We start from the raw sequence: 27,384 nt of genomic DNA, 5'->3' as shown, positions 1-27,384 counted from the left end.
GCTCTGCGAGATATTTAAGGGGCACCGGTGCGCACCTGTCCAGCTCACCGCTGGCTTTCCACGGTTTGTGTTTCACCATCCAGCTGCTTTTGTGGCAAAAGTCAGTGACAAACAAACAAACCACGTTTCTTTACGGGTCGTGCGGGAGGTGGGTGGGTTACCCGGCCCCCACGGGGAGCCAGCGCTTATACCGGCACTCACCACCTCCCCTGCCCGGCAGGCAATCCACTCGGCAATAGGATCATAGATTGTTAAGGGGTTGACCTAGACCATAAAGATCATGCAGTCCCAACCTCCCCTGCCATGGGCAGTGACATGTCCCACTGGACCAGGTCACTCAAGGCTTTATTCAACCTGGCTTTGAACGCTGCTTGGTTTCAGTACAGCTCCTTTCCCAAAGCCAGGAAGTGATGGAGTGAAACCAACAGGAGAGCAAGCTGACGGAGAAATCTAAATGCAGCTTGGCAGTTCTTTAAAAGTTTATTAGCTAAGCTGAAAGGCCACTTCTTCACTCATTTCAGAGACGAAAGCAGCACTGGCTTTGAGCCCATTCTCCAGAGCAAGGCAGTCACTGAAAAGCCACGTAGAGCAAATGACAGGGAGAGCCAAGTTGGGAATGCTCCATCTGCTCAGAAACAACAAAGTGCAGAGTGGTGGAACAGGAAGCCAAGGGTAGTCAGGCAGAAGGTGACTGTCAGTGCTGAGGGTAAGAAAGAGAAATCCAGGGATGCTGGAGACTGAAACAGCCCCTTAAGGCCCTCCATGGAATGAACTGTATGGGCATAACCAGCAGCATTTAAATAAGGATTTTGTTTGGATTTGGAAAGCAGCAGGAAACTGAGACCAAACTTCTCCTGGCTTTACTGGTATCTAGGGAGGATATAAATACCAAGTATGGTTTAAGTCAGAAAGCCCCAGTAACTGTCACCAAGAGATCTCCAGTTCACTTACCTTAACTCTAATCTGTGAGCAAAAGGGAGATTCCACTGACGGGAATAATATCAACAGCAACAATTTCTGGAAAATTTTCTGTGCACCTAGTGGGGCAGCAGCCACGGGTCAGAGAATGGGGAGAGTGATGAGGAATTCCTGTTAAAGGGATTGAATATGGCTCAGGCCAGACAGCCTCATCCTAGCAAACAGATCTGCTTTAGTTGTTTGGTAGCAAAAAGGCCTTAGGAAGTATTTGCGTAGCACTATGTGACATGCTGAAGAAGTGCTGATCAAGTCTAATACTGGGAGCACAGAAAATCAGGAAACTGGAATTCAGAAGAAATTAGGGTCTGGTCTAGGCCTACTAAGCACCTTTCTGCCGGTGATGAGAAGGTAGGCATGAAATCAATCCCCATGACTAGTGGAGCAGTAAATGAAGATCCACTTAAATGTGCCCAGCTCAGTTCTTGTTTGTGCCGTGACTTTGAAGGCATGGGCCTTGACCAAGCACTGAGAGAGCTCAGCAAGATTTCCCTGACACCTGAAGCTGGGCAGCTGCTGCTTCACAGCCGCCTTTCATTTCAAAACTCCAAACGGACTTTGTAAGCTAATTGCAACATCCTTTTTATCAGAACCAAGCTTTGCAAGATACTTAAGCAGCTAGAGCATAAGTATGCACTTGTTCAGCTCACTGATGGCTTTCTACAGCTCACATTTCACTATCCAGTTGCTTTTGTGGCATCAGTGGCAAACAAATCACATTCCTTTACCCACTCTGTATTTCCCATAAACCAATGCTACAGGCAGCAATACTTTTATGAAATGTATTGGTACATAAACACTTGTTCTACTTCCTGAAAGATTTTAATATATGCAAGTAATATTTTTAAGATTTGGGATTCATGTTGGCCTTAGAAATTCATTGCTGGTTGTAGGATTGATTAGGATATGCTATGCTCTGGGTCAGCCTTTCCTGAAAGCTGTGAGCAAAAGGCCAAAGAGTATTTGAGCAACCTGATCTAGCTGAAGATGCCCCTACCATGGCAGGCAGGTTGGACTGGATGATCTTTAAAGGTCTCTTCCACCCCATACTCTTCCTGTGATTCTATGAAAGCTGTGCCTAGGAAGGTACAAGACAAACATTTAGCATTTACAGTATGAGACCTATCTATGAGAAAGTGGGGCCTGGCTCTGGATTTCATGGGGTGTGATGCCAAGCGATTCTGGGGATGCACCTCCTCTTCAGACTCCTACCTTTGGGTGGAGATCCCTATCCTACTGCAATCCCAAATTTCCCCAAGCTTCCATCCTCCTACCTCACATGTACAGCAGCACTGCTCCCTTCCAGACAGATGAGGCAAGCAGCAGGGCTGTTCACCTCAGCCCTTCTCTTTCTTCTGCCCAAAGCATGTCCAGGATCTCTTCAAGTGCCGCCATCACCATTTGTATTGGCTGAGTATGCTTTAGGCTAGATTCATAGCATTCCTGAAGAAATGCTGGGCAAAACAGTGTGGAGAATGCAGTTCTGGGCAAAATTTGCTCAGGATTTCTACTTAAGGTTGAGAGGAACATGCAGAGGATCTTCAAAAGCATTCCATGAGCCCATTGCTTGTTCCCTGACCAGCCACCGAGCCCTTGGAAATATGACTTCTTCAACTGCTGCTGAAGCAGAAACCAGAGGTTTTTACCATCTGTGTGTCTGCCTAGTATAGAGGGCAAACACTCTCCCAAGGAGATACCAGCCTCACTTGGCACTGCTGCCAGAGCCCATGACTTTTGCACTGTCCCACAGCGCTCTCTGCACCCACCTGCCACAGTGGCTTGATGTTTCTGTTGAGCTGATTTAGGTTCATGTCCTGTCACATGCAGCTGATTACATTTGCACCTCTTGTCAAGCAAAGCCCAGAGTCAGGTTCTAAAATACTGTAGATAACTCAGTGTCTTTTACCTGACCCAGGAGGAAGGTGCTTTAGATAGAAGTCTTATTAATGATGCAGCTGCAGGGCTCAGTAAAGTGGAGGCACTTCAGATTTCATCTGAATAATTAAATCCCATCAATAGGACTTTCCAGGACCACTATTTAAAATTAATAACTTCAAATGCAATTCTGGTGTATAATGGAATCCACTGAAATAGGATTTGGTTTTTGTTTTGGTTTTGGATTTTTTTAATATAAAATGCTTTATAGCTTTGCTGGCAATTTTACAGCCACCTGCCTCTCAGCCCCAGCTGACGACAGCTAGAACAGGGGCTTGGGGTGGTTTTTGAATATTTTTAACCTCCGAAAAATATGAAACGGCACAAATCCCAGCATCCAGCATGCTGGTGCTCATGTTTAATGGACTTCTAATAAGCTGAGAGGAAGTGAGGAAGTCTTGTTTGGAAAAACATGTCTCCTCTGCCTAAGAAGATGGGAAGACAAGGGGTCATCTAGGTCTGTACCAAAAGCCAGTTCTCTTTTCTGAGAAATAAAATCTTTCTTTTCCACAGAAAGTGTGTCACACGCAACTGGCAGCTTTAACTGTGGTGAATGTGTTGAAGAAGCCGAGGGACAGCATCTCTAGCTGAAACCCTCACAGGCTGCACACCCGAGCGGGTATAGTGGGATAAAATGTAAGGTTCATAGGAAAGTACCAGAGCTTTCCTCTTTGGACAACAACCTTCAAGCAGTACTGGGGACATCTTTGTGCCACATCCTCTTCATCATAGTTTTTCCAGCGTAGCTTCATTTACCACCTAGAAGAGCTTATCAAAGTTTGATTAGTGCTGCATGACTTTTTTCCTCCTCTTCATTATTCTGGGGAGGCATTCAGTTACTGCTGCTTTGCATAGTTTGTGATAGGAGGGTTGACAGTCAAAACTTACCCTACTTAGGGAAAAAACTTTCCCTGTCTGTCCTTGCATGCTGCCAGAAAGACATGTTTAGTACAGGCCATGACCTCTAATAGCAGGCAAATGGAGATAAGCGCTTCTCTCCCTGGTGTTTTTCAGCTGGCTGAGGCAAACAGCTGCTTGAAGCATCCCTGGTGGAGGGGCTTGTCCAGTTTTCCCATGGGAAATGAGGATAATGCAGTGGCAGGCTTTTTGGTCACATTTGCTGCAGATCATAGAGCAACTGGGAGCCTGCCCTGGCCTTAGAGAGGATCTGCAGTGCCCCTGGGCACCATAGGGTGGATGGCCCCCAATAATGATACTGCTTTCTCTGTCTTTACCTGCACAAGGCACCGGAAAGAAGAACATTGGATGCAAATTTAAAGCCAGGGTCAATTTTCCCTGCAGAGACCTCTTATTTCTAGAAACACTACCTTGATTTAAAAACGTGATTTTGATAGCAGCTGGCTGGGTGGGTTTGCATGTAGAGAGGTGGAAATGAAACCATCAACCTGGTGTCACGAGAGCAATTGGGCAGGGGGGTGGGAGAAGAGAATGACTCTTTCCCAGTGAGGAATGAATGTGCTACTTTTGAAATGAGTAAGGAGAGTGCTCCTTTTGGTACACAGAGGCGGGCTACTTCCCATGTGATCTTCAGAAAAGCAAAGACACAAAAACTGGGTTAGCACAAATAAAAGATGTACTGACCCACTGCAGGGATGCTCTGAAAATAACTGAGTGCAAACCTGGAAACTAGTTCTAGATGGGCACAGTTTAGCAAGAGGCCATGAAGTATCTCTGTTTCCCAGAGACAGGACCTGACATCAGTCACCCAGGAAAGATGGGAAGAATTTTATCCCCAGGTTTAGGCCCTCTCAGCAGAGCCTCATGGACCATGAATATCCCTGCATACCTGTTCCCCTTGGGCCCAAGAGGCCCTGGAGCCAAAACATGAATCCAGACCCCGGGACTGCCTCTTCTGGCTTTGAATTTGGGCAGCTCCTGATTCCTGCTCGGAGATGAGTTTTACCTTCACATAGCCAGACTCTCTCTCAGGCCTGTGGGCTCTCCTCGCTGTTGTTTGTATCCTTTGTCTGGCTTCTCCAGTCAGCACTGCAGGTTTTTCACTATGCAGATGATGTGCTCAGAAAGGCATTTAACAGAAACCTGGTGAAAGTTTTTTAGGACTGAGAGGGTCTGAAAAGGTTATTTTATCACTGCTTGTCTGTTACTGATGGGAAAGACAGGAACTGAATCTGAGCCTTTGCAATCTTGTAGTTTTAATAATTTGTAAATTTAATAATTTAATGCGGTAACTGTGGCTCAGCACCAGTTTGGTTCAGCTCTCTCCTCCATCCCAGGTGGGAATACAATTAGATACACAGGGCCATCCAAAAGGGAAGGTATCGTTCTTATAAGAGCTCTCCACAATAAGGAGGAGAATAAAGGCTGTGAAGCTGGTTATCCTGTGGACTACTTTTCATTTAAAATGCTTTTTTTCCCTCTTTGTGGGTCTGAAGTAATAGCTTATAGCATGCTTTAATGTTATAAGGTGATAAGGTCAGAGGAAGCAAACACTTTCAAGCTCCCAAAGCAAGCCGAAGTATTCAGTGCTGTCACAAAGACAGTGACGCTTTAAAACCTCTGAACGTTTGGTCACGGTGCATCGCTGGCAGTTGTAAAGGTAAAGTCACACAACTCAGGAAAGCTGACTGTCCACAGCCTCCGTCAGCCTGTCTTGATGTGAAGGGGCTCTGCTTCCCCCTTGTAGCAGCGGTGGAAATTTCCAGGTCTATTTCTCCGACCCCCTGGAGCAAAGCTTGGCTGAGGAACCTGCAGAAGGCAGTGTTTAGCGCCTGGCCAGATGTACGCAGCACAGGAAACAAAGCACGGCAGGAAGGTGGCAGAATTGCTCCGATTAAACAGAGGACTTACAGGCATTCACACTCTCCCAACACGGAAACACAGTTATTGAATGGGAAGGAAGGTTAATCTCGTTTTCCTGCTGCGCTGCATGATAAAAAATCCCCTTCCCTTGGTGCAAAAATGACGCGGAGCAACACAGCAGCTTTCGCCGTAACTCGGCGGTGAGCTGTGCCGAGCCGGGCGGCTCGCAAACCTCTCAGCAAGCCCAGGAGGCAGGGCGAGACCCCGGGGGCGGCGGCTCCTGTCACACACCGGGGTTCCGGAGAAGCGCCGGCACCGCCGCCTCTGCTGCCCCGCTGCCTTCAGCGCCAGGCGGGCTCACCCACCCCACCGGGGCTCCCGAGGGACCGCTTCCTTCTCGGGCGGTGCCGGGGACAGAAGCCGCGGGCTGAGAGGCTCAGGCCGGCGGCGGGGACCTTTCCTGCCGGCAGGAGCGGCCGGTGCCCGGCGGGCAGGGGCGGGCTGTCCCCGGCGCGGGGGCGGTGCGGCGCCGCCGGGGCCGGGCCGTGACCGCGTCCCGCCTCCGGCGGGGCGGTGGCAGCGGCGGCGGGGCGTGCGCGGGGCGGCGCGGCGGCAGTGCCGGCGCGGAGCCGCGGGAGCCCCGAGCCCGCCGCGGCGGCGGCAGCGCGGCCGCGCCCATGGCGAGCAGCAGCGGCGGCAGGTAGGGTCGGGCGGGGCGGGGGCCCGCTCCCCCGGCCATGGCTCAGACGGAGCCCCCGAAGGCGGTGCGGCTGTGGCGCGACGCCGCCCTGCGCGCACGGAAGCTGCGGGGCGGCCCCGGCGAGCCCGAGCCTGAGCCCGAGCCGGACGCGGGGCCGCCGGGGGGGCCGCCGCCGCTGCCCCTCGCCGCCGCCGCCGCGACTCGCCGCCCGCCTCCGGCGGCCGCGCTGGGGGAGCTGGAGGCGCTGAACCTGAGCGGGCGGGGGCTGGAGGAGCTGCCCGAGGAGGTGGGCGCCGCCCTGAGCGGGCTGCGGGTGCTCAGCCTACGGCGCAACCGGCTGGCCCGCCTGCCCGCCGCCGCCCTGCGCCACCTGGGCCGCCTGGCCGAGCTCGACCTCAGCCACAACCGGCTGCGGGGCCTGGGGGACGGCGGGGCGCTGGCGGGGCTGCGGGGCCTGCGCAAGCTCAGCCTCAGCCACAACGAGCTGGGCGCTGAGGGCCCGGGGCTGCCCCCGCGGCTCGCCGAGCTCGGCTGCCTCGAGGAGCTCGACCTCAGCTTCAACCGCCTGCGCCGCCTGCCCGAAGGCCTGGGCCGCCTGCGCCACCTCCGCACCCTCGACGTCGACCACAACCTGCTGCCCTCCTTCCCTGCCCAGCTGCTGGAGCTGGCCGCCCTGGAGGAGCTCGACTGTTCCGGCAACCGCCACCTCGGGGCCCTGCCGGAGGGCATCGCTGCCCTCCGCCGCCTCAAGATCCTCTGGCTGAGCGGCACCGGGCTGGCGGCCCTGCCCGAGGGCCTCTGCCAGCTGAGCGCCCTCGAGAGCCTCATGCTGGATGGCAACCGGCTGCAGGCCCTGCCTGCTGGCTTCGGCAGGCTGCAGCGGCTCAAGATGCTGAACCTCTCCTCCAATCTGCTGGGGGAGTTCCCCTCTGCCATCCTGGCGCTGCCCAGTCTGGAGGAGCTCTACCTGAGCCGCAACCAGCTCACCCTGCTGCCCCCTCGCCTCTCTCAGCTCCACCAGCTCCGCACCCTCTGGCTGGACAACAACCGCATCCGCTACCTGCCTGACTCCATCGTGCACCTCCACAGTCTGGAGGAGCTGGTTCTGCAAGGCAACCAGATCGCCATCCTGCCTGAGGGCTTCGGGCAGCTTTCCCGCGTCACCTTGTGGAAGATCAAAGACAACCCCCTCATCCAGCCCCCCTATGAGGTATGCATGAAAGGCATCCCCTACATCGCAGCCTACCAGCAAGAGCTGGTCCACTCCCAGCCTGCCCTCAAACCCCGCCTCAAGCTGGTCCTCATGGGCCTAAAGGATGCAGGAAAGACCCTGCTGAGACGATGCCTCATGGAGGAAGATGGGCAGAGAGGGGACGTGGGAACCCTGGAGGCAGGGAGCACCCAGCCCAGAGGGTTTCCTGGGAAGCATCAGGACGTTGGGAAAGTGCCAGTTGGGTGTTGCCCCTTCCCTGAGCTTCAAGATGCTTCCTCAGCACGGGTACCTGTCACGCAGCAGCTGGAACATCTCCCTGTTGAGCAGCAGGACGTTCCTTCTCACGCCCCCTCTCAGCGAGTGAAAGGGCAGAGACCATGCCCTGCACCGTCGCTGCCACCAAATGCCCCTGAAGTACCATCAGGACTAGGACTGTCAGGAGGCAGCAAGGGCATTGAGGTGATGGACTGGACAGCGGACGCAGAGAGGGGCTTGACATTCATTGTGTATGAGCTGGCAGGGGATCCAAGTTATGATGTGATCCAATCTTTCTTCCTCTCTCCTGGAGCCTTGTATGTGCTGGTGGTGAATTTGAGTGCCTACGTCCCTCAGCACTTCTACCCCTCTGTGGGCTACTTCTTGCACTGGCTCAGTTCCAAGGTGCCCCATGCTGTGGTGTGCATGGTGGGAACCCATGCTGACCTCTGTGCGGAGCGGGAGTTGGAAGAGAAGTGCCTGGACATCCATCACCAGATTGCTCAGCAGGAAAAGAGGGATGCTGAGGGACTCCAGAGCTTAGTCCAGCAGGTAGATGAGGCTCTGGGGCAGGACTTCGACCTGCGCTGCTCCAGCCCACACGCTGCCTTTTACGGGGTCTCAGACAAGAACTTGCGGCGAAAGAAAGCCCAGTTTCAGTACCTTCTCAACCACCGCCCACAGATCCTCTCTCCAGTGCTGCCTTTCAGCTGCCAGGACCGTTGCCAGGTGCGTCGCCTGCGGGACAAGCTCCTCTCGGTGGCTGAGCACCGGGACATCTTCCCAAACCTGCACCGGGTGTTGCCCAAATCCTGGCAAGTGCTGGAGGAGCTGCACTTCCAGCCACAAGCTCAGCAGCTGTGGCTTAGCTGGTGGGACTCGGCCCGGTTGGGCTTGCAGGCCGGCCTGACGGAGGATCGGCTCCAGAGTGCCCTGTCCTACCTGCACGAGAGTGGGAAGCTGCTCTACTTTGAGGAGCACCTCACCTTGAGGGAGTACGTGTTCCACAACCTGCCACGGCTCATTGACATCCTCAATGTCTTCTGCCAGCGGGATGCCACTGTGCTGCTCCAGAAGCTTCTCAGTGACACTCAGATTGACGAACTGAGGACCACTCAGCTCCATCATTACGTGGAGGGCTTCTTGCTGCATGGCCTCCTCCCTGCCCATGTTATCCGTCTCCTCCTTAAGCCTCACATCCAGAGCCGGGAGGATCTGCAGCTCATCCTGGAGCTGCTGGAGAAGATGGGGCTATGTTACTGTGTCAACAAACCCAAATGCAAGCCCTTAAATGGGGCGGCTGCTTGGTACAAGTTTCCCTGCTACTTGAAAAACGAGGTGCCCCATGCAGAGGCGTGGATCAACGGCACCAATCTGAGCGGACAGTCCTTCTTGGTTGAGCAGCTGCAGATTGAGTACAGCTTTCCATTCATTTTCCCACCCGGCTTGTTTGCACGCTACAGTGTCCAGATCAACAGCCACGTGGTTCAGCGGTCAGATGGCAAATACCAGATTTATGCCTACCGGGGAAAGGTGCCCGTGGTGGTGAGTTACCGGCCTGCCAGGGGAGCTCTGCAGCCAGACACTCTGTCTATCGCTAGTCACGCGTCCTTACCAAATATCTGGACAGCTTGGCAAGCTATTACGCCTTTAGTGGAAGAACTGAATGTCCTGCTCCAGGAATGGCCGGGCCTGTACTACACTGTGCACGTCCTCTGTTCAAAGTGCCTTAAAAGAGGGTCACCCAACCCACACACTTTTCCAGGTAAGGCACAGCTCAGCTTGGGGGTTTTTCCCCTTCTAGAAGGGTGTCTTACTGTGTCAGCCTTAGCTCCCCTTTTTTTTTTTTTTCTTTTCTTTCTGCTATAACTCCTTTCCCCCGTGATTTGAGTCATGAGAGAAAATATTAGGGTAGCTCCAGGGAGACAGGCTTAAAATAACCCTATTCTGAGATGAGGCGGGTGTTACAACCCCTTTTGTCTGTGCCTTTTCTCTCTGCTTTTTGGGGTTTGGCCCTGAAAGTTGGTGGTGCCATTGTTGAAAAGGCACTGACCTGTCCTTCTCCTTGTTTTGATTCCTTTGAATGGAACTGTGCTGGGTCGGGTTTTTTTGGTTTTTTTCCTAATTCATTTTACCCTGCAGCTTCCACTTGGGACTATTTGTAAACATGGATGGAGATTCCCAAAAGATCGCAGGTGTCCCCCACCCCCTCCTTCAACCCTCCACCCCCCAAACCTGGCCTGTGCTGCAACCTCTCCAAATGCAGGAAAGCCCCTCCTGGTGCACAATGGCAGCAGGAAGCATTCCTCCCCGAAGAGAGGGGGATGCTCCATCTTCTTTGTTTAAGTGTCTCACCTAGAAATGATTCCCGGACTGTGCCTTCTGGAGCTATTATTGAGAGCAATTATTTTTCTTCCACTCTCCCCTAATCTAACAAAAAAAGCATCATCTCCTTCCTCTGGCATGTGACTAGTTACGGTACTTTTTAAAGCTCTCACTTCTAAAGCCGTGATTTTTATTGGTGCTGTTTTCCAGCAGCAGCTGTTTTACTTTGTAGGTGTACAGGTACTGCCTCCTAACTAGTGTCCTCCTTTCTCCTCTTGGCTTTGCTCTGCGGCTTGTGGGGGCCATGGGAAAGGTTCTTTGATGTGTAAATCTGCATGAAATCAAAACACACTCTGCACTGTAAGCAGTGCCCCAGAAATATGTATTTTTACACACACATACACCCATGTTGGAAGTGTGTTGGACATTATTTACAGGTAGCCTGAAATTGTGGGGGGAACTGCAGTATAATTTGAGTTAAAGCAACTAATGATGCTGAATTGATTCATAAGCAAATGTGACTAATAAGGCATGTTTTTTGGGATTTGGTTTCTTTTTTCTTTTTTTTTTTTTTTTCCTCTGGACCTTGAGAATAAGGAGATGCTGTTTGCTCCTCAGCCTGCATCCTGGTTGCTTTGATTGTATCTCCCTCTAACTGTGCTTGCTTATGTAAGAGCCAGTGAGCTGGGGGGTTGAACCCACTCTGAGTGGTATCTCGCTGCTGACGTGGTGCTTGAGGGAATGCGATCTGCTTTCCAAAAAAAAAAAAAAACACACACAAACAAACTGGAAAAAAACCAACAAACCGAAAAAAAAACCCAAAACAATCCAACAACCTCTCAAAAAAACCCACCAAAATTAGTCAAGAAAGCCAACTATATGTGCAATGTGCTGGTATAACAGGCAGCTGTTGAAGGCTCAGTTTGTGAATTCAGGTCTTCAGTTGTGTATTTCTATTTTTTTTATATTTGGTGAATGTTTTTGGCTATTTCTTTTTTGCCTGTGAGTAGATGATGCATTAACAGTGAAACTTTGAAGAGGAGCCAGACTGTCTGCAGGCAATTGGTGTCATTGCTGACCAGTGACAGTCAGAGCAGGTCCAGAAGCATGAGAGGGGCACTGAAGTTAAAGGGCCTTTTTCTTTGGGTTTGGCTGTGCCATATATGTTTCCTTAGAGGTAAGAAAGGGTTGTTCTCACCTGGGAACCAGATCAGGTGTGCTGGGAAGGGAAGGCATAAGTAAGCATTGTGTTGAACATGAGAGGAGCTGGGGCTCATGTGCCAGGTCTCCGAATGCCACCTGGGTGATGCTGCCTGTGGAAAGGGGGTTGCGGAATTTCTGAAGCACTCCAAGTGGGGAAGTCAGGCCTTGCTGCCAGGAGCACAGGACAGCATCCCAGGTGATCCTGCCTTGGGGCAAGGGATGACTGTCTTAACATGGATACTATGCGAGTCTAACTGGGAGAACAGCAGACAAGCGTGTTTCAAAGGCAAGGCTGATCTGTGGAACTGCTGAAGAGCGAATAAAGGCTGCAGTTTATTGAGAAGCCTGCTTGTTGTCTCGGATGATGCTTAAATCTAGCCCATCTGTGATTTGGAAAACAGGAAAAATGTGAACTGTGATTTGGCTTGGAGAGGTCTGTATGTCTGCATTTAATCTAAAATATTCTTTGCTGTGTATCTGCTCTATGAATAAAGGACTGTTTAAGAGCCCCTAAATGGCAATGGTGAAGCTCAAGACTTTTTCTACTGATTTTGTTGATCAGGAGGTGTGCATGTTTAAAGTCATGCCGTCAAGCTTGCTGTCATGCAAGTGAATCGTGGTTGGTGTCATTTTTGACAAGGTGTAGGAAAGAGATGGTTCTAATGTTACGAAAATATGTAGTGAGGGAGATGTCTGTTTCTTTCCAAGCTCTTTTAGTGAAAATCCCTGGCAATTCTTAAATAGGTCTGTGGGCTTTTTAGGACTGCACTGAAGAACTGCTTTGCAGCCTGTTGACCTTAATAAGGGAAATATTTCTGTGGAGACACTGCCAAATTTGTGCTCAAAAATGGAAGTGCAGTCTGGCTGTGTGTATGGTTGTGCAATCTGTGTCGTCATTCATGAAACTGATGGTGCATTCTTTGGTCATCCAAAATTTTTATTGGAATCCCCTTCAAAGAGGGGTCTTGGTTGTTCATGTGTTGAGGATTAATCATTTCTTTTCCTCTCCTTCCCTTTCTACCCTGTCCCACGCAGGCATGCTATGACTACCACTGATAATAAAGAAATACCCTAGGAACAAGCTACTTTGTATAGAAATGGTTAATAAGAATTGAGATTTTGGATTCAGTCTTCTGAGGGTTTATTACAAACAAACAGTGAATGAAAGTGATACAAAAATGCCTTGTTAGGGTCCTTTTAAGGAAGCTTTTGCGTTTGAAACAATTTTTTAGCTGGGTGAAATAGTAACGGAATTGGCATCTGAGCTGGAATCTTAGTGTGCTTTGAGGCTGCAGTCATCCACTCAGCTTGGAGAAAACAACTTGGTGTGTTGAATTTTTTTTTTTGCTTTACGTTTGCACTACATATAAATGAAAGTATTCTTGCCAGGCTAAGAAAGGCATATCCCTGCTTGGAGTGACCAACAAAAATGGTTCACCAGTCCAAAATGATGAGAACTCAGTTAGGTTGTCACAGGCATTGTGAAATGCTCAGATTTGTATGTGATGTTCTTTTAGTCCCTGGACTGAAGGGCTTTTAGGTTATTCATGTCCCATAAGCTATTAAGTGACTTGGGATTGGGGGGTGGAGGTGGTTTGCCATCTGTCTGATAGTAGACACGTGTGCTTTGTTTGGACAAATGTGACTGGATTTTCCAAGCCTGCATTCATGTGCAGCTGCTAACTGCCTTGCTGCTGTCTCCTCTTGCCCTGTGCTAGGCTGGGTCTGGGCCACCCCAGGCTCATCCAGACTGTGGTTTGTACAAGGTGTCCTGAAGTCCTGTGTGCGATTCTGTTGGTGTTTGGGGTGGAGGGTATTATGTTTGATTGGTGGTTTTCCTTTATTCCTGCCTGTAAAGTTGACTGAATGAATGTAGACATAAGAAAGCCAGGGTCTGTGTCCATTGTGGAAGAGGGGCAACATGCTTTCACAGGACAAGGTGATCTGTATTTTCACAGAATAAAAATATGACAAAGATGGAAAGCCACAGGCAAAGATATTGTGAGAGCCTAGCAGTCCCTCTCCAAAAAGGTGCGCCAGAGCAACTGGGGAGCTGTGAGAGATGCTGGAGGACTAGCAAGAGGTCTCCTGTAGAGAGGAAGCGCACATCTCCCACCTGCCTTGCTTTCCTCTTCTTGAGGTATCAGAGCAGGGAGGAGATCACAAGCCTCTACTTTGCCTGTCTCCCACATAGAAGGTGAACAGAAGCAGGGATCGTATGCCAGTCACCTTCAGGGGTTCAAATGGAGATCCAGTGTAGCTCCCCTGTGGGTCTCTCTGTCATGGCTAGAGCAGAGTTAACTAGGCCACCTTATGCATGTGATTCAAAGTGAGCCATGCTCACCATCCCCGCATTGGAGTCAAAAGCAATCAAGAACTCCCTTGGTGGCTGGGATGGAGTCAGGACATGGAGAGGTGGAAGATCCCATGATGTGTCATGCTGTCAGGTTACCCATAGAAGGTGAGGCAAGAGCAGGTGAGACTGGTTTTGTCAGAAGGACTCAGAAGTTGCTCCAAACTCTGAGCTGCTGTTCAATGAAAGGCTGATGTCAGGTATCTAATTGCGCTTTGTAGTTACATTTTAAGCAGCTGAGGTTCTTTTCACAGGCAATTGCAGTAGAGTAACACCTGCTTGTTATAGATCGTGATGCTAGCATTTGACAGCCTTCTGTTTTCCCCATTTGAGGGTGGAGTCTTTTTGCTTGACTTTCAAAGTAGTTACCATGGCTTCTTTGAGGCTGTTGTCACGCTATCCTGCAGGCTGTGGCATAATCAGAGACAGTGTGGCAAGACTTCAGCGCTGTGTGAGCTCTGGACGTGGGTGATCTGGGTGGCAGGATGAAGCTGAACAGGGCCCTATGATTCAGGAGAAGAGCAGTGTTGATTGGTTGCTGGGCTTGGAGAAGCTAGTGTTATTCTGTACCTCTCTTAGCATGGATAATTGGCTGAATGAACATGAGAAAGTTAGGGTCTGTGGCTATTGCAGAAGATTGGCAAAATGCTTTCACAAGTAAAACTGTGTGATTCTGTAGCTCTATTAGCATGGATAATTTAGTTTATCAACTAGAGCTGATTTCTGTGCTGCTGAAGTGACAACCTAGAGTGGTGTGACTTGCTCTAGGTACCAGTGTAGAAGCACAGTAGTAGCCTCTTTGCCGCTTAGGCAAAGAGGGTTTCTTAAGAGATTTCCTTCACGTTGAGCTGTGTGTTGCAAGGTGAGCATTTGAAGTCCCCTTGCTTGGTGGCTGTGACATCCTCTAATTTACGAAACACATTGAAAAAGACAACAAATATTTTGTGGTCTTGGAGGCAGAGAAATTACCAGAGGAAGAGTGTGGTATGCATCGTGGATGGCTGCCATGGGTCTGTGCCTGGTGGGGTGTAGTTGTGGGAGCCAGTCTTTGGAGAGAGCTGGAACAGCCAGTGCAGAGCTGGGCTCGTGCCTGACCATCTAGCTTGGAATGGGAGGGAATGTGGATGCCAGAAGACAGGCTGAGGTTTTGAATTGCCGCCTTAAAGCTGTTCTGCAGTGTCTGGTTACTTTGTATTGTGTCATTGATTCACGTGTGTTTGGGGGCTCGTTTTTTAAAGCTCTTAATATAGAACTTGCTAAAATTACTTGCAATTAGAATGGCAACATGCACATTTAACACTGCTTGAAGAAATCCTCTTCCTTATGCAAAGAGTTCCTACGCATTTCTGATAAAGGAAAAGTTTCCTGGTATGTGAGCTCTGGTGCAAGAAAGCTCTTCTGGTTTGTTCCTTAAAAACTTGTCTTGCCCTGACCTGTTCCCCATGGGAGTCATTGCTGGGCTTTGAGCCTCTGGACTTTGAGCTGCCATCACTGAACCAGGGTAACACTAGATTTGGTTGAGTGGATCTTTTTGGTTTGATTAGTGAAGCAAAGGAGAGTTCTTGGCCTTCAGTGCATTACTTTTTTTTGTTTTGTTTGTGTTTTTGGTTTGCATTTTTTATTACAGTCGCTGAAATTTGTCTTTGTAGGAAATGACCTATAAAAAGAGATGCTCAGTACCAAATGATTCTTTGTTTCATTGTGTAAGATGTGTTTAAAGGCTACTGACTCCGGGGGTGAGATGAAATGTTGATGTAGGTTTTCCTCTCTCCAGAGTCAGTTGATTACGTGAGGACTGATTTGTGTGCTGCTTCAGCATGCTGCGGACACAGGTGCCGTGAACTGTGCTTTGCACCGTCTTGTGTGCAGGCACATCTGGTGGTGTGGTGCCTCCTCCTACAAATGTTTCAGTGGGACAAGTTTTCCCGTGTAAGTTTGGTTGAGACTTAGCATGTGCTTGATCCACATGCAGATGTATTACAGGGTCCTTTTACATCTTGGGAGAGGATGGTGGAAAATCACCAACAGTGCTGAATCGTGGCCTTTTGGTGATGTGAACATGTTACTCGACATTGGGATAGAGCTGTGAAAAAAACAAGTGTCAGTTTAAAAACAAAATAAGAGTGTATCTGGTATGTAATTCTTCTTTATGCTGTGGTTTCTTGTTACTTTTGCAGTATTAAGCAGGCAACTGTGGTAGCCTAGCATGCTTTCCAGTTAGTAATTGGCTAGTAATAGTCCAGATTATTTGTTTGGTTCTTGAAAGCAATTTTTCAGGGAAGAAGGGGTAAAATGTATTTAGTGAAAAGTTCCGTGTGGGGTTTGAATTATTGGAAGTCATTGGTGTACAAATTTTTTTACTATCTTCCCCCTTCTACCCCACTATGTCCTGAGCAGAGGAAGAATAACTTCTGTAGATGTGTAAAGAAAACTGTGGTCTGGGAGAGACCAAGATGATCAGTTATGTCTTTTTCTCTCCCTGTCCTTGTTTATGCTATTTACACTTGTCATGCAGATGTGGACAACTGTGAGAGTAAGCAGGCCAGCTGGTGCTAAATAAGACCACCTCAGTTGAGCTTGTGGGATGCCAGTATAAGGATGTGCTTTTTAAGGAAGCACCTCTTAGAGACAAGGAGCAGGGAGGGAGTGCCTGAAGCACTTTGTCAGTTATAACAATCAAACTCCTGCTGCTGCAAACAAAATATGTCCATGCTTTTGGCTAGCTGTGAACACATGGGTCTGAGACAGCAATGCAGATAGTAGGGATCTTGGTCAGCTTGTTGTGGTTTAAGCCACACAGTGATCTTGCCTACATCAGGAGAGCTGATGGGATTCTGGTGACCACAGTGTGAAGGAACTGTGTCTTATACAGAGGGTGAGGAGGCCTTGGTGTTTTTAGAAGCTGTTGAGCGAATGCAGTTAACAATGTTCAGTGGGAAGATCACCTGAGTGTGGCCTTTGTTCCAGCTGAGCAGCTGGGAGAGCTTTGTCCTCTAGCAACTGCTTTCTTGGGAACCAGATGTAAGAACTGGGAACTGGGGGGGGGGTCAAGACCTGTGAAAAAACTGGCTGCTTGGCTTTGGGAGCAATGTAATTTGGGATGTTCAGATGGACCATCTTTGAGGGCTTATGGTTCTGCCTCAGCAGGCTGCTGAAGTCACATTATACTTGTGGTATTTTCCTGGCCAAAACTTGGTGCTGAATGCACTGATTGGGCTGCCAGCATGGTCAGTGGTAGTGTGGTTTCGGACTGCTGCAGGTTCCATGGTTAGGGGTGAGTTGCCTGTGGCCAGTGGATGGAGGCTGTGACTGCTGGAGTGCTTGCCTGCTGGAGGTGGTTGTGGTTTAAAGTGAAACCTTAATTTCAGTTTTGTCTTTTATTCCCAGTGGTCATTTTCAAGAGCTCTGAGCTTCTCCCAAAGGTGTACAGAGTATAGCTGCTCACTGGTTTTGGCTGTGGCTATGTGGGACTCCTAGGGGATGGGTGTGAAAGTGGCCTAGTACCTAGAGACTTCACAAAGTAACATTAATTTTGAATTGACAGTTCTGCATGGCAAGCTCTGCATGGAACAAACAAGAGCATTGAGGTGAGGAAGATGCTTCTGTAGGATAGTCCATTAAACTGAGCACTTTGTGAGGATCAGACTAAACTGAGATGTGAGGGCAAGTGACATTCAGCACAAAATAAAGCTGCATCTCAAATCCCGTTCAGACCTGCCCTGTTTTGCCACGCGCTGACTCAGATGTGGTGCTTGAAGACTCCAGGAAGAAGCTGCATTGTTGTTGATCTAGGTTACATTGAATTGTGCAAATGAGATGATGGAAGACTTCTGCTGGGCTTTTATTCGTGGGGTTTCGCAAGGTTGTTTAAGTGCATTTCTGTAAGATTCTGTATGAAAGCAATACCAAGATATCTTCCCGTTTACCCACTTTTAGGGTGATGCTTGCCAAGAGTCCAGTTTAGATAAGCATTTTTATTTGTGTTACATGAGGGAACCCAGACCATTCTGGGAAAGCTCCATCCTCCTTCACTTTCTGTGGAGGTTTCAGGCTCTTCCTGTTATGGTGTAACAGGAATAAAACAGAATGGTAGGACAGGGATTTGTGGGCCTCAGGCCCAAAAATGGCTGATGACAAAATTAATATTGCAGGCTCTTGTCCTGACAGAATGCAAGATTATGGCACACTTCACTCAAGACATCGTCTCTTGAATGATGTGTACTAGTAACTCTCCAGTTTGCGTGTGCTGAATTCCTCTTGGAGCATGTTCTTTGCATTTTTAACAGGTGTTTTCCTCTCCAGTAATACACAGGGAGGAATGGACAATAAAGGACAGATCCTACCCTGCAGCAGGTAGGGTTGTTGATGAACATCCTAAAAATGAATTGTCTGTAGTTTCCACAGCATCAAAATCTGTTTGGCTTGAGACAGAGGTGCTTGACCTAATTTGTTTGCAATGTGTCTAGCTGTTTCTGCCCTATAAAGCCACACAGTGGGAAAATATTGAAGGTGGACACAGTTATTGGGTCTTGCTTGACTTTGAGGGACCTATGCAGTGCTTTTGGTTCCTTTGTATCACTGCAAGGCTGACAGCAGAGGACTGCTAGAGAGGCTGATTTGTCCCAAACCTACCCCAAAACAAGTGTCCTCATGTTTAGGAATGCCCCTTGCTACACGGGTAACATGCAGAGAGTGAGCTTCTGCAGCAGAAGAAATAGGCGTCTCTGTCATGTGGTCTCTGAGACTTTATGGTGGACACAGCAGAACAGCAGAATTGTCCTGAAGTACAGACCATGAGTCTGCATGGTGCAGCAGCACTCTGCTGAATCTCTAGCTGTTGTTGTGGAGCTCTCATGCTGACCACTGAATACCTTTCTCCACTCCCTGTGGCCTCTTTCTCATATGCAGTGGTCAGGTATGGACGGCAAGCAGTTTTTCTCTGAACAGATAGTGTTAGAAGGCAAGGACTTAGAATATGCTGAGCTGAAATGCACAGGCTGTACAGCGTGGAGGATGGAGAGGTGGGGACCTCTGTGTGAGACTGGCTCCCTGATGTCAGTCTTCGAGTATTTATTCCCACTGCCTGTGTCTGAGCAGTTGAGTTTTCATCTCATTAAAATTCTCAGATTAATCGAGATGATCAAGAATGAAGTACCAAAAAATGGGATAATGGCTGATGATAGCAATCCGTTCTGATACACAGTCATCTCATATTGACCTTCCTGACATTGGAATTTGTATCTTTCCACTCTCTGTCTGTATTTATATTGTGTATAACTCACCAGTCTGTACACATGTTCTCCTCTACTGCATTATGGGGAAAATAGCATAATTGTCTGTTAAATTGGTAATCTTTGCACTTTTCAGGATTACTTCCTCAACAGAAAATAATATGCAGCTGTACTTATTGTGGTGTGTGACAGGGAATGTTTCAAGTTATTTGTCTTATTCATTTGGCTCTTCCCCAAAAAGAGCAGAGCATCCGGGTCCTTGTCTATATGGGAGCAAAGAGGACGTGAGTCAGCTACATAACTTAGTTGTCCCCTCACTTTTGTAATTCTTCATCCTTTTCCTTATCTGTGAAGTGGGGAGTGGCTCACAGGAGCGATTACCTTCCTTAGCAGGAGGATTTAGTCATGAAGGGACCCATAGGAGCTGGAGCAGATGAAATAGAAGTGTTGCAGCTGAGCTGCTCAGCACATCTCCGCTGAGAGATCTGCAGTGTGGGAGGCGTCTTGCAAATTGCAGACTCGCCCAGGAGTAGCCCAAGGGCATGGGAAATCATAAATCCAGGAAAACTGGTATCTGACTGAGCAGCAGCTGTGTGGTCCCACACTCTCGCTCAATGATGGGGAGCTGTTCCTGGGCCTCAAATGGTTTTAAAGAGCACTGTATGTTGAGAGAACAGCTTCTGGCTTGGCCTTCACTGCCTGAATGTGGGCTTTGAGCCAGCCAGCCTCTGTCCCACTGTTAAACTTTCTGAGTGACTCTGTCTTGCACCACTGTATTGCTGAGCAGCCAGACCACGAACAAGCAGTGAGAGCTGGGATAATCAGTTTTGTCTCAAAGTAGCCCCCAGGTAGTCCTTTGGATGGGTTGGCTTTTTTGGGGAAGCCTCATCTGGACTGTATCTTCTGGAAGCCAGCATGCTATATCCAGAGAGGAGCAAGCAGGCGGACCTGTCAATGCTGCCAGAACAATCCAGGTGGAAAGAGATGGAAAAACTTATCCTGTTGATATGTCTGTGCTACTGCAATGAGAGGAAGAGATGGAGGATTTTGTGTGTGTTTCCTCTCCTGGTCTGCATAGTGTGTCTTACCCCCTTACTGTGTGTGGCTGTATTTTTGCATTGGGTTTGCATGGCAAGGTTTTGGTATCAGGAGTGGGGGGCAGGGAGCCCTGCAGGTGTTGACTCTGAGATGCCGCTAGAAGCTTCCCCTCTGTCTGACAGAGCCAATGCCAGATGGATCCATGACGGACCGATCGCTGGCCAAGGCCGAGTCCATCAGCGACAGTGGTAGCCCCTCTGGGATAACATTTAAGAAGGGGAAAAAATCAAAACCCTGTGCAGCAGCAATTGCAGTTGGAGTAGGTGGGTGCCTGAAGAAGGCTGTGATCCCAAGGGAATCCTGTGCTGGAGCAGACTCTGGGCAGGACCTGTGGACCCATGGAAGAGGAACCCACACTGGGGCAGGTTTGCTGGCAGCACTGGTGACTCTGTGGGGACCCACACTGGAGCAGTTCATGAAGCAGCCTGTGGGAGGGACCCCACACTGGAGCAGGGGAAAAGTGTGAGGAGTCCTTCCCCTGAGGAGGAAGGAGCAGAAGAGACAATTTGTGAACTGACTGCAACCACCGTGCTGCTGGAGAGGGATGAAAGTCAGGAGGAAAAAAGTCAAGAGGGAAGTTGAGGCTAGGAAGAAGGGCTGGGTAGGGCAGAGGTATTTTATGGTTTGGTTTTATTTCTCTTCACCCTTCCCTGATTTGATTGGTAAAAAATTAAACTGACTTTCCCAAGGCGAGTCTGTTTTGCCCATGACAGCAATTGGTGAGTGATCTCTCCCTGCTCTTATCTCAGCTCTTGAACCTTTCATTGTATTTTCTCTCCCCTGTCCCATTGAGGAGGGGAGCGATAGAGCTGTTTTGGTGGGCACCTGGCATCCATCCACCCACCACAATTTGATAGGCAGAACTGCTGGATGGGGTTGAATGTGCTGCAGCAAAGGGTGCTTGGTGGCAGGTTTCCAAACCAGGGAGTCAGCAGCAAGCACCAGGCCTACTTACACATGTTGTGTAATCAGATGAGTTTTCAGCTCCCTGTGCATTTCTCTAAATCTTCCTTTTGAACAACCTCTTTCTGTGCCCAAGAGAGATTTTCATGCTCTTATTTCAGATAAGTGGATGCACACACTAGATATGGAAAATTCCCGTATCCATATGACTCTGGTATATCAAAGTGGCTAAACTTAGAAAATCTAACAAAAAAGAGCTTCCCCTTCCTGTGATCTGACATAACATTTCTTGGTCACTGTTATTTTTACAATGGAACAGCTTAAATCTATTTTGGTTGGGCACTAAGTGATGGCTACAGTGTGAAAGAAGAAATTCATTTCTGTGAAGTCAGACGGCTGTGCTGCAGCTTCAGGGCTCTGAGGGCAGCCTGCTCTCGCTGAGCATGTGCCAGCACTGTGCTGGGGCCCCCTGACAGTCCTGCTCAGCTCTCTCAAGCCCTACCCACTCAGAGAGGGTCTGCGGGGCTCAGAGCTTTGAGGGCAGTTAACTTTTTCAGCATCTTGTAATGAGTGGGAGTGGTGATGGATTTTAACACACACGCAGACCCCACTACCTTACTTATCCTCCAAATTTTAAGAGGACAGTGTAGGAAAGATATTGTTTTACTGGCACCAAAGTGGAGAGACAGCTGCACGCACGATGGGAGTTTGTGGGACCTAGTCATGCCTCTGGTTTCATAGGTCTCTATAATACATGGACTTCCTTTTACTCTACACTGTTAGGACCAGGACTGAGCCATCCCTGTCTGGAAAATGCACTGGTGTAATCATGCTCTGCTGGAGCTCCTTGAGCTCTTGTTGTCCAGCTTTCAAACTTTTTTACTCATTTTGGGTTTAGGTTTTTGGTTGGTTGGTTTTTTAAGCCATCTCTTTTGTTAAAACTGACTCTGTGGAGCTTTTAGCTTCTATTTTATTATAGCTGACTGCTCTGCTTCAGCAGCCTTCTGACTTGTTTCTGAACATCCCACACCTGCTTTCATATTGAGATGGACTGAAGGCAAGCAACTGGGGTGTTGGGAAGAGACACCATTGCTTGATGGCTGCAATATCCCAGAAATCTGTGAAGCAAGAGTTTATGTCTCACTTTTTTATAATTTTAAGCTTCTGGTGGGCAGTTGTATAGAAAGATTCAGTGGGTGAAAATGGAGGCGATGGAACCCTCACTCTGAAACTTTAGTCATCTCCAGGTACTTTTGGTCAGGTTCGTGATAGTGCGGGAGGGATACATAGGGAATGAAACTTCAGTGTTCTTTGTCCTCACTAAAAGGTCAGTCAGATCTCTGTACCTGAACCTGTGCTGTCAGGAATTTTGGGCAAGGAGTCTTGCTCATGCTGTCACGTGAAGGATCATGCTGTGATCTAGCATTGGTGACATTTTCATGACAGCTTGAGTAAGGGAGAGGTTTGTGGTTTCTCAAAGGAGCATGCGTGTGCCCTGAGGGAGCCCTACAGGCACTGAGGTGATCATTACTGGATTTTGGCAAGATCTTAACTGATGCTTGCATAGGCAAATAATTCAACTCAGCAAGTAGCTGCTGTGGCCAGTTTGCTAGGATGAGATGCTGAAATAAATGGTCGAGAGTTGAATCTTGTGCATGTCTTTTCCTAAACAATCTATTTGTGCCTCCAAGGCTCAGCCAAAATAAAGACTTTTTTTGGATGAAAGAAAAGTTTGGAAACTTCCCCCAGGCTCAGGAAAGAAAAAAAAAAGGCGCCTTTCTCTGTCATCTTTTGTAGCTACCATAAAGCTTTTGAAGCTGCCTGTTATTTTTAACTTTTCCTTTCTCCTTCTTTGAAAGAAATCACATCTTCTCTGACAAAAGAGTGCCTAGCACGTTATGTACATACACACATGCACATTTTTGAGTGCCTGCAGTGAAGCTCAACATATTGTTAAGAAAATTTTGTTCAACAAGGCACAACCATACTGAAGTTACTCACATGGGGATCTGATTTAAAGAAAAAGGTTGAAAATAAATAAATACACCTCCCTCCCCACCTCCCAACCATTGGGTTGGAGAGGGTGTGATGAGAGGAGATGCTTGATGAGCTGGTTTGGGAAGTGCAGTAGGCTGGCTCTGAATCTGTGACTTGGATTTCTGGCCTAGCATTTTGCAGGTGCTAAAAATGTGCTTCCCCTTAAAAGCTGGCAGCTGCAAGTGTGGTGGGGTGTCTGGCAAGGGGAAGCTGAGCAGCATGGCTGTTCACTTAACTGCATGGCTGCTCCTGCCCCTGAGTAGCAGAGTGGATGCTGGCAGCATGGCCCTTGTAGTCACCCAGCCTCTAGTTCATTGCCAGAATGGCGTGACAAGTTGTCATGTTTTATGGCAGACCTATGGCCGGGCTCCAGGTCAGAGATTTATCATTGTTACCTGTGCTCCCTGAAGTATTTAGTGTCAGTATTTCCCTGAAACAGCACCTCTGGTTGAAAGCTGTGTTGCAAAACAGCCTCTGCTCTGCAGCTGCTGTATTGTACAAGTTCTGTGCATGATTCTGCTTCTGTGGTATATACCAGGTGTACCCAGCCCCATCTGAATCTTGCAGGTGAGTGTTGGAACTGGGAGCTGCCCCCAAAGTTGTGATTCTGCTGTAAACGGCATTTTTTGCCACTTGCTTTATCCTCGTTGCATAACGCAGCGTGATGCAGATAATCCGGTTGTCATTACAAAAGGATTTAAAACTCCTTTTCAATCAGAAGTCATTTTTAATAAAGCTTTGCCTTGCTTGGAGGACTCTTCTCTTGGCCTGTGTGTTTAAGAAAGATGCAGGAGGCTGAGGGAGGTGGGAGGGAACCAGACCAGGGAGAAGGGAGACAGGTGCTTCTCTCTGGCTCTGAGGCAGCTGGTAGTGAAGTCCAGAGCTGCAGGACATGTTTCCACTAGCACCAAGCATGCAAAATCCTTATGTGTGCAGATAGAAGCATCTAGTAGGCCTGTGCTTTCTCTGAATTTTTCTCTTACAGAGTGAACTTTTGGTGGCAGGGGACAGAAGGAAAGGCTTGCTCTAGTCCAGTCTGGTTTATGCTCCCCCTTTCAACCCTCTGTGTCCAAAACACTGGTAGTCTTCTGGGGCCTCCTGCATCTCAAAACAAACTGTGGTCCTGGACAAAGTGCAGCAGGGGAAGGAGTGCTCTTTGCTTCTCTTGTAATGGCTATTTGTGTGTGACTGATCTTATTTCTTTGGCTTTTGCTTTGCCACTGCATTGTGTAAAATGCACTGTCTTAAAATAACACGTGAACTCTGAGTTGCCCAGAAACATGTCCTCCTCCTCTCCTCCTGTATGCTGGCATTTTGCCCACTTTCCTGGCAGCAGCCAGCTTTTGAGCTGCCATACCTGCTTCACCTCCCCTTAGAGCAGGCCTAGTAGGGGGCCTGAACTCCAACACTGAACGACATTTGAGAACAAGCATCCTGCTGCTTCATGTGTTTTTCAGTCCCAGTAGTCCTCACTCTTGGGATGTCTCAACCATATGCTTAAGATGTCCCTGAGTCTCTCCTTTCTGATCAATCAGTTGAAGTAAATGATTGGGAAGTCTCAAGGCTGTTTGTTCCTAAGACAGATCCCTTCTGAGGAGATTGCTGCTGGGCATATTCAGAGGAGAGCCAGCAAGCTTGCAGTTCAGGTGAGTTGGTGAAACATCTGAAGGAGAGGGGGCGAGGGCTGTGTTGCAGTGACACTGATAAGTATATCAGAGTTATGGTGGAAATCTGCCTGGAGAAAACCTGGAAGTAATACAGGTTTACAGCACAAATAGTTAGGGGACCAGGAAGGAGCTCAGCTCTGGGACAGTTCCATGAGGGAACTGGCATCTCCTGGGAAGGTGCTGGGGAGAAGAGCAGGCAGTGGAGGAGTTAAATGTTCTCCTGTCAATACTGCTGCCTCCCTGGGATGCTGATGAGTTCTTTACAGGCCCCAGGGCTCTTTCCTGTTTCAGTAGCAAGCATGACTACCATAGAAGTGATTTTTAAACAGCAAAAATGGATGCTGCAGTTTACTTTTGGGCACTGAGAACCTAGACCAGATGGCACTTAGCAGGCAGTGAGCTCTGCAGGAGTTAAGTAGCAAAGCTATTGTTTCTGAATTGGCATGATTTACCGTTGGAAGGCATTCCAGTGGCAGAATAAAAAGTAGTAAGGATTGGTTTTGGCAGAGATAGTAAAACAGTCTATAACATTAAGTCCATAAGTAAGCACTTTTCCTTGGGGAAAAGGTATTTTTAAGCAAAAGCTAGCTATTGTGTTGATTTACAGTTATTACTTGTCACTTGTTTGGATATTAGGCAACTAGAGGGTTCAGAGAAGAATGGTTAAGTTATTGGAAGTGCTAAAGAGTCACCACAAAAATTAAGAAAAAAAAAATATTAGTTCTCATTCCCTCTGGAAAAGGGAACAGATAAAAGCTGTTAATAGTAAAAGGATAGACAAAGCTTTGTTCTTGATCATTGAGCAATACAAAGCCAGCAGCTTGCTCAGACTTTGAATACAGCAACTTTGGTAATAACAAAGATATTTAAAACCAAACAGAGAAGTTTTGAAACACAAATCAGTTCTCTACATCTGTTGGCACAGGGAAACTTGGGCTCTGAGCTTTGTGGAGTGCTGCTTGGGCACTGCCATGTGCACCAGCAATGCTTTTATAGCAGCCTTACGCATGAGACCAGCAGGGGAGTTGGCCAGAGGTCTCGATGCTCTGCTCCCTCTGATTTTAGCTGTATAGCTTGATGCAAATCTACACTAAACTATGTCTGACAAGGAAGAAACACGTGACTAAGGATGTACTTACAAAACTCCAGTGTAAAGGAAAAAAAATATATGCAGAGAAGCAAATTATATCTGACGTCCTTGTAATTAAGGAAACTTCAGGTTCCTAGTCAGCTAATGCCATACCTGTGGTCAGCATGTAGTGTGGAGTTTGTTATTAGCTGGTAGAAAGTAGGTAGCTTTGTAGGAGAAGCGCCAAGGAGGCAGTTTGTTTCAATTAAGCGTGAGCTTAGAATAAATTCTGTGATGTGCGTGCACAGACCAAATTCCGCAGTTAAGTGACTTCAATGAAGTGACTTCAGTCATGTTAATAGATTAAAATGGGGATTAGTTCAAACCGGTTCAATAAGCAGATAAAACAATTGATTTATCATTTGAGCATGAGTGGGACCTATGGTGTTTAGGCTTTGCTCCTTAGGCTAGTCAATGATGAAGGGTAAAAAAATGTTCCCATGCTTAAGTGGGCTCTGTGTCTGTTCTGCTGAAAGCAAATGTTTTAGAGTGACCAAAATAGCTTTCCAGAGGAGTATTGTGCATGCAACTCACCTTAAATGATCTGGGAGAGAATACTTACCACAACAGGTTTGAAAATACAACTCCTTCCAATTCAGTTTGCAGAACACACTGAAGCATTGGAATGGCCCTCAGGCAACAGCAACTCATGGAGCCAAGTTACTTTCACCTAGAAAGGAGTTTATTTAATTTCAGGGAAAACTGTTGGGCAGGACATGCACATGCACGTCTTGCATGTGTGTTTTGGTTTGTTCTCCTTTTTCTTGGCTGGCAAAAGGCAAGCAAATAATAAAAATACAAAAAACAACAAGGTTACTACAAAGGAAACTCTGTGTCTTTCACTCCGGGGCTGGACTTTAGTGAATTTCTAGAAGAAATGAATTTCATGGCCAGGATCCTACCTTCCGCCATCCTTCAGCCATGGCATGTGTGGACATCTTGTGAGGAAGGAGCAAGTCAACAGGGAAAAAAACTTGTCCCAAGTTCTCTTCCAGCCTTTGTCTGTCTTCAGCACAGAGATTTGTGTCTTCAGGAGGGCTTCAAGACACTTTGCCAGTAAATGGTGTGGTCTTTTTGTGAACCCTTGTGTTGCATCAGGAAGTTCTGCAGCCTGTGTTTCCTTTTGCTTTTCTTCAAGTGCACCACACAGTATCCATGTCGAGGCTTTCTGGTGTTTGAGTTGGAGCAGGCAGAAAATAATCAGTTCAGGGTGCAGTATTGTAGCTAGATTATTGTGAGGAAAAATGTCTTGCAGACTTGCCTAATTCTCTAAATTTAGCAGAAGGGCAGGCAGAGGCCTGGCCCTGCCTCACAAGTTGCATAAGGCTGGAAGTCAGTGGGACTGAGTCTTGTAATCCCTGCTCCAGGGGCTGGCTTTTCACGTGGCCAGCTACTGATGTGTTCTGACCCAAACATAAGAGTCAGAGAGGTAGCAGGATGCTGACCAGTCCTGGTAGCTCCCTGCAAACTTCAGTGAACCCTGCTTGTTAACTTTACTACATTAATGGCACTGAGAGCTCATTTACACTCCTTTTTTTTTCCTTTAGTGGAACGTGCATTGTGCTGAATATCTGGATGA

The 27,384-nt window shown here is 48.1% G+C and overlaps 1 protein-coding gene across 3 annotated transcripts in view; it reads left to right on the top strand.

Moving 5' to 3' along the window:
* The first annotated feature begins 6,428 nt into the window (after positions 1–6,428).
* The window catches only part of MFHAS1 (multifunctional ROCO family signaling regulator 1), a 35,271-nt gene continuing 14,315 nt past the window's right edge, over positions 6,429–27,384 (top strand). For all 3 annotated transcript variants that reach the window (XR_007631886.1, XR_007631887.1, XM_050338715.1), the window contains exon 1: positions 6,429–9,624. Coding sequence is in view for 1 of the 3 variants with exons in the window: in XM_050338715.1 (XP_050194672.1) it covers positions 6,429–9,624 (3,196 nt within the window). In the remaining 2 variants the exon portion in view is untranslated. The remainder of the gene's footprint in view (positions 9,625–27,384) is intronic.

This window comes from Myiozetetes cayanensis, unplaced genomic scaffold (genome assembly GCF_022539395.1).
Source record: "Myiozetetes cayanensis isolate MyiCay16 unplaced genomic scaffold, myiCay2020 scf7, whole genome shotgun sequence".
Classification (NCBI taxonomy): Eukaryota; Metazoa; Chordata; class Aves; order Passeriformes; family Tyrannidae; genus Myiozetetes; species Myiozetetes cayanensis.
Note: the sequence above shows the minus strand (reverse complement) of the source record. Positions and strands in the feature narration are given on the sequence as shown.